This window comes from Plecotus auritus (genome assembly GCF_963455305.1).
Source record: "Plecotus auritus genome assembly, chromosome: 1".
Lineage (NCBI taxonomy): Eukaryota > Metazoa > Chordata > Mammalia > Chiroptera > Vespertilionidae > Plecotus > Plecotus auritus.
The window spans coordinates 239,067,954-239,081,800 of record NC_137770.1 but is presented as its reverse complement, the minus strand read 5'-3'; the positions used below and the strand labels follow the sequence as shown (position 1 = coordinate 239,081,800).

The window sequence follows — 13,847 nt, the reverse complement described above, 5'->3', positions numbered from 1 at the left end:
TTTTAGAATGTCTTTAAACAACTTGATATCAGCATACAGCTTTTTTGCAAAATTAGAAAATGCTGTATTTAAAAAGTGTTAATGTTTTCTGTTATAGCAAGTAAAAGATAGGATATGTCTGAGAGCTTTGGAGAAAATCAAGATGCAGTTAGAAAAAGGAAATAAAGACTGTGGTGAGCAAGCTGTGGCAGCACAGGATGCCAGCACGACCACGACTGTGTGTGAAAACGAGGGTAACGGCAAACTAACCTGAATAAAATTATTTCCTTCTCATCTTTACTGAGACACGTTTTTTCTCCTATAACATGTGGTTGGGTTTCAGAAATGAAAAGGAAATTTTTCTAATTAATCCCCTTGGGAAAGCATATAACTGCTAAGTGTTTATCCTACTTTTACAATTTTTTGGTGTACATTTCTCACCATATGACTGGGAGTTTTGCTTACTTCCTTGCCAGTATTCACATTTTTGGAACATTTATGATAAATTTTCAATAGCTGCTAATGGGACTAGTTGTGATTATTAAAAATGGACTTAGACCATTTAAAATATTTCATGAGGCTCTTTTTTATTTACATTGTTGCATTATTTCCTGTAATAGAAAAGAAGAAAGAAGTATGTGTAACTCCTCTCAAGGATGTAAACGCAACCCGAGCGCCAAAATCCACTCAGCGAAAGCCTGTCCGAGGTATTGCATGGGTTGACTAGTTTTATAATACAGCTTTCCAAGTTCGTTTTCCAATGAACTACTTTGCAAATTTCCTTATCTTTGTTTCCATAGGGAAAAATGTCTTAGGTATTCTTTACTTTTCTTTCAGCTGATAATTAGGTTTTGCTGTGTTTTCTAAAAGATGGTCGGTGTTGCTCCAAGTGGTTTGGTTTGAAATATGATGCAAAAGATCATATTGCAAAGGATTATTTGGGTTAAATGGATTTTTATCAGCAAATGATCAGTGATGATCTTATATTATTAGTTATGTTGTAGTCTTTATATGGTTAAGCAATTTTGTCCCTTTTATTTGCCTAGTATTTTTCTGGGTTTCTGTTTTCCTTTTTTTCCATTTTATTTCATATTTCCCCAACATAATTTATTTCCCAAGGGATATCCAATAGGGGACTTGTTGGAATAATGTAAATGTTGACTATTAGGGGATCACTTGGGAAAAAATCTGTAATTCAAGACTTTTTTATTGTTTTATTATTTTCTTATTACAAAAGCAATGCATGCTTATTACAGAAAATCAGGAAATACATCCAAGCATACCAATATAAAGAACACTAATAATACCACCCATGAGCCAACAATTATTTTAATCCTTGAAAATGTTTTTGAGGTTTTTCTTATGCATTTTATATTTTTGTAAATAAAATCTATCCATAATATTTTGTAGCTCGTCAGTTAATTAAGTGCTAATTGCTGGATGTCCCAAATTAGTCCCATATTGTTGGATATTTTCTTGGGGATAGTTACATTAGAAGCTTAAAAGCAAATATGTAAGGTTTATTGGTGAATAACCAACAAGTCTCACACATGAAAAAGTTGGGTTTACAAATTTCAACCAAATGATCATATGAACAATATAGTTTTGATAAGATTGCTTTTAGTTAGATACTATCCATTAGACCACCACCTTTTTTTTGATAGCTCAAACTTTTAAAATCTATTTTGTTTTATTTGTTATCGTAAATGGGGAGCATCCCAGGCTAAACTCTTTTTAACCTTGTACATTTCTAGCAAGTAGAATTTTTGCAACTTCCAAAAACAACATATAAAGAATAATTTTTATACTGAAATGTTTTAGAACATATTTGGATTGGCCATGTATATACTTGAATATTTCCTAAGAAGCCATTACTTTATTGATTCAAGTTCTGTTTCTTTAGGATCTGTTTATGGGCTTAACCTACCTACCTTTCTGCTTTAATTTTCATTAGCTTCTCCATACACTGTACTATAACCTCTTTATATAGCATGTTTTTCACATGCTTCTTTCCTAGTATTTAACTGAAATTTGCCTATTTATAACTTAATATCCCTCTTTTCCCTTGCCTATTATCAGAGCTTACAAAAGAAATTAATACATTTTTAATCTTAAGTTCCTTTTCTCCGTGGTGTTGAAATTGGTATCAAGGAGGAAATGTGTTAAAGAGGGAAAACAAAGGACTTAGGTAGCCAGAAATAGATTAAAAACAATAAGCAATTGATAATTTTGATAACAAACTGTCTTTAAGGACGGAGAAAAGTGACAGCTTCAGCCAGGATTAGCAGGAGACGACAGACTTCTGAGGCTGACTCGGAAAGGTATGTTATGCATGTGTAGTGTATGTAGAGGTCTACTTTTTTTTTTTTTTTTTTGGTCTAGAAGTAGAAAAAAATTGTACGGTGCTTCTATTGGGACAGAAAAACTCAATATATAACAAGATAAGCAGTGAAAACCGTACATGGCTATGTCTTGGATTCCACCGTTAAGAGCATTTGATTTCCTGCGGCTTATTTGCTTTTCCCATTGGTTGGCATGGCCTTTACTATTAGGTAGTCATCTTTAGTATGTTCCTTCCATTTATATTTCCATGTATTCTTCTAATTACATGGTCGTGTGTATATGACTCCTCTAATTTTGAATTAGCAACTCTTGAGATTTAGGTTTGGGTTCTCTACATTTATAGTTACAGAATAATTCTGCCTGTGATTTGGTATATTAGTGGTATAGTGTTTGTATTTGGTTTCTGCCAATTAGCCACTGTTGGAAGCCGACAGTTGTAGCTCTCTTGCATTCATTTATTCATTGGTGAAACTGTACTTTCAGCACATACCTTTAGATTAAGTTTTGACTAAATTTAAAAATCTTTTGGGGAAACATGCTGTTTACAGTGTTTTAGGATTTTATTGCCTAAATCAAAAGAACCTAATTTTTTTTCTTCCATTTCTTAAAATTCTCCAAAAAAACTCTTTTGGGCAGTTGTTATGATCCCTGTTTAATGACAACCTTCATTACAAAAGTTTTTTTCTTTCTTATGTATAACACTAGGTTCCACATAGATATAAGAAGAAATTAGCTAGGTTTCCCATGCTTTCAATTTGCTGGATAGCCAGTCAAAGTGTTTTGGTTTTGGTTGAGATTTTAGTTTTAAGCTTAGTGGAATCAGGTTATCAATTACACATTGTCAGAAACAAAAAACGTTTTATTTATAAATAAACAGTGCTTTTAAAGCTTGTATTTAAATGGATGTATTTTCAAAATCTGTTTAGTGATCATGAAGTTCCAGAGCCAGAATCAGAAATGAAGATGAGATTACCAAGACGAGCCAAAACAGCAGCACTAGCAAAAAGTAAACTGAACTTGGAGCAACTTCTCAATGAAGAAAGAAATTAGGGGAAGAGATGATGGAGGTGGAGTCCTTTTACAATTATTTTTAATTCTTTGCCTTAATAAACTTAACCCTTGTGTCAACATTAGACAGATTTTGCCCGATGTCTTATAGGACTTTCTGCCAAGTGGTTCCGTGTGACTTTGGCCTGTATGAAAGCATCAGGACACGTCTGTCAATGCGCTCCACAAGCCATCTGCATGAGTCACAGGGATTGCATCAGAATCTAAAGTGGGCCCAGGAACCCGGTTTTTAAACTGGCTTTCCAGATGATGCCTGTGAACTCTATGCTTAAATCATGGCATTGTGGGCAACTTTTAAGTGTAACTAGCTAGTAGTTTGCATTTGAGAAGCATATGGCAGATCAAACACAAATGAACACATTTCCCATCTCAGAACACATTTAAAAAACAACACCCCAAGAGCAAGTGAAGTACCACAAACTTGCTAGAAATGAGCTCACTTTCAGAGCGGACTAGTATAATGAACCAGAGTACTCAGTGTCCAAGTTCAACAGCTCTCATTTTGATTTTGTTTTGCATTTTTTATATTAAAAACATTTTTGATATGCTATCTGAATGGGTAATTTCTTTTCCTAAAATGATGCTGTTTCCTGGCCTGGGCTGGGGAGATGTTCACATGTACATATTAATCATGGACTTGCTTTCTATTTTTTTGGCATAATAAAATACTTACGGTGGCTAAAAAATACTAGTGGGAAAATAATGTGACAGGAAGTCCTCTATATACTAATTTATGGGCACTATTTTTTCATTATCAACTTCACTTAGTTTCTGAAATTGGCATTTGCCTGACTTATGAAACATGTACTGTATGAAATCAGTCCCCTTTCCTCAGGCAACACCCAACAAAACACCTTTTCTTATCCATCTGATAATTGCCTTTTCTCTTTATTATTCAGAATAGAAATGCCCTAACTTTGGATCTGTTTTAATAATTGTGCTTTATTTAACAGAGGCCATTTACTTAGTGATGTTCTAAGATGGAGCTAAAGATTGTTGTGCTTTTTAGAACCAAATTGCTATATTACATACATATAAATGCACTTTATAAAACTCAAAAATATAAAAGGAGCCTGAAAGTTACACAGTAAGAATGCTTATTAAGCAAAAAGAAAAGGCAGATATGGTGGTGATATAAACAATGAAAAATAGGTGAGTTCCATTCTGTTGGATCTGTCTTTTTCTGTGCTTCAGGTTCTTTAAGTCTTCTTTTGTTAAATCCCTGTTTTAAAATAAATTTGTTTGGGGGGGGGGGGGGGTGGAGTAGGGAGAAATAAGGACTTAAAATGTCCACAAACTAAATTCCATTTACCTCATAGCCAGGCTATGCAAAAGGACTACCATACTAACATGGACCACCATATCAAAGCTTTCTTTATCTGGCTGGGAAAAACAAATTAAGCACCAAACCTTTAGTATTCTTACTGTTCAAGTTTTAGACACGATCACATAAGCCATTGCTGAAGCTATGCTTTTGCACTATTAGAGTTAAAGGTAAGGAATATCCTGATTTAAAAAAAAAAAATCCCTTTACACTTTAAAATAAATGGCTAAAATACAATAAAATCAGTAGATGTAAATCCATTTACCATTTTTCTTTCAAAACTGGTAACTTACAGAAACCAAATAGTATTGTCTGAAAGAGGCACACATTTGCTGAAGAGTAAACATGCAATTGTGCTATTGTTCTCGCAGACTTGAAAGGTTTAAAAATACAGAGAAAGAAAACCGATCAGCTCAAATTCTATGAATGGAAACATGCTACTTGATAAACTGTGATCAAATTTTCTCTCTATAACTTTGAAAATGATATACTTCTAAGAGATACCTTTGCCTTTCTCCAATTCGAGGTAGTTGGTATCCACCAGCTTAAAACTGTTTATGGGTCAGGTCGTCATCACAAATCTTACACTTCCAAATCACGCAGGATGTCATATATTAAAACTTTGTGCACAGAAATAAAATTGGGGACAACTATGTATTTAAACGTAGGGCATACAAATTTCACAAAATACCATTAAAGAGAGAAACATCAAAATCCATCGTACTGCAAAATTCCACAATGGTCTGATGTAAAACATGTAAAAAACATACAAAGAATATAATCAAAGTGATTAATGCTAATGATATAAAGACAAATCACAGGACTAGAAATATTTCAAGATCAATTGGTAAATGCTTATTGTTCAGCAGAAAGAATATTGACGTACAAAATAAGGATAGTGCAAGAAGAGCTGCAATCTATTTCTCTTCACTTGTGAGATTTTGGTTTTGAACTGTACAGCTGGCTAGAGATGCTGTCAAATTCAGGTTCCATTCAGTGGGATGATTAAGGCACATCTTAATGGGACTCAAAGGGCTACTTGCTGTATTCCCATCAGACAAATTCAGTTTCTCATCCTTTTTCATTTGTAGCATGCTGGAAAAAAAAAGTGTAAAGCATTTCAGTTTGACTTCAGTTTCAAAGAAATTATCAACCTTGTAAAAGAAAATCTAGTTTTATTGGGACCTCTAAACATTAGTGGATAGAGCATGTGTTATCCTGAAAGTATAAGTATTTTTTTGTTTATAACTCCTGCCTCCTTACTGAACTGAATACACAGTAAGCCATTGAATACTGGAGAAGTCGGTCACTCAGATACCACTGGCTAAAGAGCTCCACTGCGTTTACAGATTTCATCAGTATATCTCAGAACTGCTCTGGCAGGATTTGTCCCTTTTAACCTGTCCTTCAGCCTACCAAGACTCAGAGCCACTTTGAGACAAGAATTAACCTTTGTTGAATGCCTACTAGGCACATTCACATGTATTATCGAAATTTCATAACAAGCAAGGTTAGTATATTTATCCTCATAATAAATGATAAAAGTGAGTCTTGGAGACTTATGTACAAATATGCCTGAGGTTATAGTCACCGGGCTGGATTTGGACTACAGTCCCTGCTCTTGCCCTTATGCCTGCCTTTTAGCTCTCTGATGAGAATCTTTAGACTCACAGAAACTTGAGCGTCCACTCGACATGCAATGCACATGTAATCCTGAGCCTTCATGAGAGTCAGTTCCCATCTTCAGATGTGACCATTGTTTATAAACTAACAGCTCGCTATACATTAGCTCAGTTGATATTTCCTAAGCTTTATGTAACCACACAAGTCTATGATCCCATTAGTAAAGAGGAGAATGAACTGTGTAACTAGAATTAAGTGACTTGGAGTTGGTAAATGGCAGCAGCATCCAGACTTCAGTAGCATTTCCTGATCCTTGCATCCTCAACGAAATGTCTCATTTGCCATTCAATAATAAGCCAGAGGTTAATCTCTGGCTTATTATTGAATGCCAAATGAGACATTTGCCATTCAATAATGTAATTTAACAGCCATTGTGTTCTGAGTTCTCCCCAGGCAAACAGTCCCAGTTCCAGTGAATGATATGGTTTCTATGTATATGAAACAAACTATAAACTACCTTAAAAGATTACTCATTTAAAAATAGTAAATCAGTGTTGGTGAAAGTCAGAGGTGGGGTGAGAGCCTGGTGGAGGGGGAGGAAAGGGAGAAAATGGGGGACATCTGTAATATTCTTAACAAAAGTAAAAAGATAAAAACAAATAGTAAATAACTTAAGCCAAAAATAAAGATGCGAATAATACGATTCTATTTAAAGTAAATCATGGCTTGATATGTGACAAATCAGAGATCCAAAACAACATTTTCATTTATATTAGAAATTTTAACTGATTTTTGATAATATTTACATTGGTTACTATTAGACTGGTGTGTCTGCATGGATCTCAAATTCTTTTATTTTTCAAGCTGGCAAAGCTCAGATAAAGCAGTAATGTTTTCCTTTCCTCCAAGGACTCTAGTCTTCAAATTTTTGTGTTTACAAAACAAATCTGATGTACACTTCTTTGAGAAACTCTAATGCAGGCCATGAAAATACAATTATATTAATTGTGGTAGATAAGTACATCAAGTATCCAACAAATCATGGTCATAAAAAACTTGTTTTCCGTAAGTTAATTGATTGACAAAGGTGTATTCATTACAGAAGAATACTTTAATAAAATAACCAATGATTCTTTGCAATACTGTAAAGACAGTTTTTCAAAGAAAACTTCTAGAGAGTATAGTCTAAATTTGGGCACACAAACTCCAGGGAGGCACAAAACCACATGCATAGGAAGAAAAAAAAAGAACTAAATGTTGGTACTAATACAGATGGACATGTATAATTAACAAATATACACTTAAACCTAGGATTCTATCAAAAGCTCAGCAATAGTGTATACAGTAGCATTCTTGAGAGTAAAGATTTAGGGGAAAGAATGTAAAGACCTGGATTCTAATTCTGACACTAATAATAATCAACCTTATTGACCTTGGACAAGTAACTTTAGTCCCCTTCAGTTTAATTTTCCTCATCTGTAAGAAAAAAAAATGACAACTTCCTTGCTTACCTTCTATATTCCTGATGATCTAATGAGAGCCCATTAACATGCTCTAAAAACCACACAGAGCTATAGAGAAATGCAAAGGGTTAGTTAACACTGCATATTTTGGTGAAAGGAGGAAGAAGCTGGAAGAGAGGCTCTTACTGTAAACTAGATGGTAGGTGAAAACTGAAGAAGGGCAAGGGGTGCTGAAATGATTATCTCAACATCTATTTTTAATATTTCAGGGCTTTAATCTACCCTAAATGACAGCTTCTATACCAGCCATGGGCAAACTACGGCGTTCTATCCGGCCTGCGGAGCCAAAAGAGCGGAGGGTTCTCTTGCTCTCCCCTCCGCTCCTTTAAATTTATATTAGTTCACACAAACACTCCATCCATGCTTTTGTTCTGGCCCTCCGGTCCAGTTTAAGAACCCATTGTGGCCCTCGAGTCAAAAAGTTTGCCCACCCCTGTTCTATACCATTTGAATGGAAGCTTATAGAATACTAGAGGCCCAGTGCACCGATTCATGCACTGGTGGGGTCTCTCGGCCTGGCCTGTGGGGATTGGTTCCAAAACTGGCTCTCCAACATCCCCCAAGGGGTCCCAGATTGCGAGAGGGTGGTTCTCGGGTGATGTACCCCGGAATCGGGCTCCCTCCTTTCTGGTTCCAGGTGCATCACCTGAGAACCGCAGCTGCCAAGTCACGGCAGCTCAGCAGCTCCTGCATTGAGTGTCTGCCCCCTGGTGGTCAGTGCGTGTCATAGCTACTGGTCAGAGCGTCTGCCCCCTGGTGCTCATTGTGCATCATAGCTACCGGTCAGATGGTTGCTTAGGCTTTTACATATACAGATAGGCATTTGCAAAGTATGAGATGAAAATCTTTTGTGGGTCATCGAAATACAATTATCATTTGTGACTTATGGTTACTGGTAATTCTAACAAAAATAATGTTTTAAAAATCCAGCTCTAATAACTTAAACTGGCTTTATTACTGGAAAAATGTTATTGTTCATTTCTGTCATACAGACAACACACTTTAATGCAAGCTATCAACTACAGGAAACAATAAAATTTAGTGTGATTAAGGTCTGAAAATAATTATGGAGCAGTTGCTATATGTCAGGCACTATGCTAAAAGTCTTTTTTACATTACCTCATTCAATTCTAACAACACACTGAGGCTCAAAGAAGTAAAATGACTTATCCAGGTCACAGAACATAAAGTAGAAGTCTTCAGGGCCTATGATCTATGACTGTACCCTGCATACTAACTCTTGGGTTGTAATTTTGTCATGATTCTCCATGTCAATATCCATTTATATAATACTTAAAATATGATAAGTATCTGATCTGCAGATTTTAGACAGAAAGGTATCCCAAAGGGCTACAGCAATAACTATCTAGGAGAGCATGAAGTTTCCTCATATTTAACTAAATAAGGAGCTGCTAGTCATACCTTTCAATTTCTCAAAGCACAGAAAGGAAGTGTTAAGGCATAAACTGATATTTTTTAGAGCTACCATTTAGACTGGGTTTCACAAACATATTGATCTTTTCAAAGGGAGAAAGAAGTCAGCTGTATGGGGGGAGAAACTGAATTCTGTGTTGGGATTTGGAATTGCAATAGCTACTCTAGAGTAACTGAAACCACTGATTTTGAACTCATCCATTTTAACTTCAAATTCTGGAGTTAGGTTACTTTGATGAGTTACACTTTTACTATCACCATTTTCTTCTCTCTTATTCCTAACCCACTCCCATCTGGCTTCTAGGTCTTTCACTCCATAGAAATAGCACTTAATAAAGTCACCAATGATGTCTAAGGTCTGATGTTTAATTTTCAACTTTTTTGCCTTCCTAAAAACATTAAACACAGTTGACCATTTCTTCTACTATGGACTTAACTGTGTATCTCCCATGTTTATATGAAACTCCCTATATGAAAAAATACAGGGCCTTTAGGAGGTTATTTAAGGTGAACTGAGGTCAGAGGGTGGGTCACTAATCTGATGGTATTGGTGTGTCTCTAAGTAGAGGAGACACTAAAGAACAGAAAGGTGGTCATCTGCAAGCCAGGATGAGCGCTCTTACTAGAAACAGAACCCTCCAGACATTGATCTTGGATTTTCCAGCCTCCCGAACTGTGAGAAAATAAATTTCTATTGTTTGCCATACAATTGATTAAATAATTTACTATTATATTTTTATGGCACCCCAAGCAGAATAAGACATCCTCTTTCTTACATTTTTTTTTTTTTTTTTGCTTTTGAGACATAACACAATTATTGGCTCTCCTCTGCCTCTTCTTTCTACTGCATGTCCTGTTCTCCCTGGCTAATGAATGTTGGAATTTCTCAAGGCTGACTCCCAGGCCTTCTTTTTTTCTTATCCTATCATCTCTTAGGGGTTCTCCTCCTAATCAGTTTCAGTCAGCAATGATATCCTAGATGTCTCCACTCCACCACCGCTATGCAATACTTCTTCAGAAAGCATTTTCCTGAGCACTCAACCTAAATAGCTCCCCCAAGAAATTCCTTATATCTTCTAATTTCATTACCAGAATTAACCACTGTCTCATGTTTTCTATTTTATTTTTTCTTCCCACTAAAATACAAACTTGGTGAAAGTAAAGATTCTTGCTGGTCATATTATTTTCAGCACCTAGCATATAGAAACTGGATAAATATTATTAAAAAATAAATCTGGGACTTCCAGCCACGAAGAAGAACTGAATTTCATTTAAGCAACTTACAAAAACAGACACAATATATAAAACACTTTTTTTTTTTTTTTAAGACTGGGTGACAGAAATTGCAAGATGACAGTGATCCCTGAAAGAAGGGACGCGAAGGATGTAAGTGCTGAATTTTCTCTGGCTACTGCCTGGCGAGTTTCCAGACCCCAGTCTAGGGAGAGGAACCCAAAATAGCTTAGCTTGGAAATCTTCCTGAAATGAGAAGACAAACTTTGGAGGTGAGGGAGTCCACATCAGCTAGATTTTGTGGGGCAGAGTACAGGAGAGAGAGCTGCACAGAGAGAGCTCCAGAGATCTGTGTAGGGTTCCCCTGGCTTCTGCAGATACCGATCAGAGCAAGATTGTTTCCCAAGGCTTTGAAAAAGACTGCTGAAAAGGACCAGGCAGAAAATCCCTAGATAGAGACAGTATAGGATTAGACATAATCGTGTTCCCCCCAGCAAGAATGGAAAGACTTTCTAATACATGGGCAGGATACAGTCTTCAGGTATTGGTATTGCCTACTGAGTGGTGTAAAATTAGTCCTAGACAGCGTTTCTCAACATTGGAACTACTTATATTTGGAGTCAGACGATTCTTTATTGTGGGGGCTATTTTATTATACATTGTAGAATGTTCAGCAGCAACCCTGGCCTCTACCCTTTAGGTGTGGCAATAAAAAATGTTTCCATACATTGCCAAATATCCTCTGCAGGGCAAAATCGCCAGTTGAGAAACACTATACTAGACTAAAAGCTATTCTCTGTCTAAGAATGCTCAAAAGCAAGATTTGAAAGAATAAAAATGTTTCTCAAAAGTTAATGATGCCCAGAATAGAGCCCAAATACATTGAAGGCACTGAAAAAAAAAAAAAAAATCCAGCATACAATGTAAAAGTGACAATGGTTAGCATCTAATCCAAAACTTCTAGGCATGCAAAAAACAGGAAAACATAGTCTATAATGAGGAGAAAAGGCAATCAATAGAAAATGACAACACATATTGTAAAATCAGCACACAAGGAAGTTAATGCAGGTCATTTTAAATAGACTCCACACAGCAAGAAATTGAGGAAAGCACAAATATGAGGAGGATGTATATGGTAGATACAAAGAATACTAAATCTAAATTTCTGGAGGTGAAAATACAAATGTATGAAATGAAAAGTACCCTGGAATTTATCAACAGCAGATTAGACAATGCTAGAGAAAAGGTTAATAAACTTAAAAACATAGAAATAGTATAATCCAAAGTAAAACAAAAGAATTGGACAAAACATATTTAACAACTGTAACTGAATTAAATTATAAATCAGGAGACATTTTTGAAAGAATAAATTAATGGGGTTTAGATTTCTATATTTATATAACATAAAAACAAAGTTAGAAACAAATGAATTTTCCAGGTTGCCTGGAACTGGAATTGGGGGAGGTAGAAGCCAAGATTTTGCTTAAAATTAAACAAACGAACAGAAAAACAAGATAAAACCTGGCAGGATGAATTCATTCAGATACCTACTCTGCTTTTATTTTTGTAATTAAATGACAGGTACATTCAGCAGACTTAACATAGTAATCACAGAATGCTCAGCTCCACCACAAAGAAAATTGTATTAATGCCTAGGAAAATGAAGTGGGGAGGGATGGTAGCCAGTAGAGCTGAACTAAAATTTTGAATTCCTATGTGAAGAAATAGAAAAAAAAATGGGGGGGGGGGGTAGAAAAGGAGAGAAGAGAACACTTGGGGAAGGAACATAAGGTGTGAAGCACCAAGATCAATCTCTTTCCAACAGGTGGTAAGGCCTGGTTAAGGAAAAGAAGGATGACCCTTGAACTTACCTCATATAGACAAAGCAGGACTGGAGGCTGCAGGGAGAGAATAAAGATTTACAAAACAATAAAATTGGCACTCATGGCTCCCCCAGCATCACTCTGCTGGATGCAGACAAGTGTTGTCCCACAGAGAGAAGACAACACTACCTGTCAGAAATACACTGCATTGTATGGGAGGAGGGAATGGACAACGGGAGTGAGTGGATGGTGTTGGGTATGAACTGGATGTAACAATATTAATCTACTAAAAAAAAATCCAATGACTTTTTTCTAGCCACTCCATATAAAAATTCTATTGATATGAAAAGGCATGAACACACTTTTCCTGCAAAGGGCCAGGTGAATATTTTAGGCTTTGGGGGCTCTATATGATCTTTGTTGCAACTACTCAGCTCAGCTCCTGTGGCACACCAGCAACAGAAGACACGTCCATGAAAGGGCATGGTGGTGCTCCAACAGAGCTTCTCTTACAAGTGCGCCACGGGCTAGCCTCCTGACTTAGGGAGTTAATATTATCTTTAAAAATAATTTTATACTCCATACCCACTGGTATGGAAAATCAGCCAAATTATCTTTCTTCAACTTATACTTAATTATGTTGCCAAAGTAAAAACAATTTGAAATATTTCTTTATTAAAGGGAATGGTTTTCCATGAAAGACATGGGGCAATTAGTGAAGCAGGATATCCTAAAAAAACTCAATGATGGTTGACAAAGTAATGGGATATAAAATATTCAAGAAGTCTAGAAAAAACATCAAGACAAGGGATTCTCAAAGTAGCTGATTTATCTATATATAAAAGCCTAAGTGATCGTTACAACCACTTGACCGAACACTATGATGTGCACTGACCACCAGGGGGCAGATGCTCAATGCAGGAGCTGCCTCCTTGTGGTCAGTGCACTCCCACAGCCAACCTCCCGCAGCCAGCTAACTTCCCGCGGATCCTCCCCCCAGCCAGCCCCGATCGGCCCCTATGGGGTCTGGCCAAGATGGCCCGATCGCCGGCCAGGCTGAGGGACCCCACCCGTGCACGAATTTGTGTACCAGGCCTCTAGTAGTTTAATAAGTATTATGGTAAAAATCAGAGGCTTTTCAAGACTTAAAATTCTTCTTTACTCAGTTCCTATGAAAACGACAATAGGGACAAAATTGAATTGTAAAGAGAATAACTTCTTAAAAATTCCTGATTTCATTATAAAACTTTAAATAGTTTTACCTAAGGCACTGGCCATTAGCAAAGTGGTAATATGAAGCCCATATAAAAATGAATGTCAATGAATTTACTAATTTTTACATTAAAATATCTATCTTCCTTTCATCTAGTTCTGACCAAATTAAAATTGTGGATTAATTGAGTTGAGGAGACACTGATCTCGTATTTATTTATTTATTTTTAAATATATATATTTCTTTATTGATTTCAGAGAGGAAGGGAGGAGAGAGAGATAGAA

At 36.2% G+C, this 13,847-nt stretch overlaps 2 protein-coding genes across 3 annotated transcripts in view; one reads left to right on the top strand and one right to left on the bottom strand.

The window, feature by feature from the left end:
• Positions 1-3,453, top strand: part of NCAPG (non-SMC condensin I complex subunit G) — a 28,682-nt gene extending 25,229 nt beyond the window's left edge. The window contains exons 18-21 of the mRNA XM_080660316.1: positions 98-233; positions 600-686; positions 2,231-2,300; positions 3,249-3,453. Of these exons, the coding sequence (XP_080516442.1) occupies positions 98-233; positions 600-686; positions 2,231-2,300; positions 3,249-3,372 (417 nt within the window). The 3' untranslated portion in view covers positions 3,373-3,453. The remainder of the gene's footprint in view (positions 1-97; positions 234-599; positions 687-2,230; positions 2,301-3,248) is intronic.
• The window catches only part of LCORL (ligand dependent nuclear receptor corepressor like), a gene marked incomplete at its 3' end in the record, with an annotated part of 420,506 nt that overhangs the window by 292,869 nt on the left and 113,790 nt on the right, over positions 1-13,847 (bottom strand). Inside the window, exon 7 of one of the 2 annotated variants that reach the window (XM_080660332.1) lies at positions 3,511-5,809. The exons of the other annotated variant lie outside the window; for it this stretch is intronic. Coding sequence (XP_080516458.1) covers positions 5,632-5,809 — 178 coding nt within the window. Of the gene's footprint in view, positions 1-3,510; positions 5,810-13,847 lie in introns of those variants that run through there. 2 annotated transcript variants of the gene reach the window in all.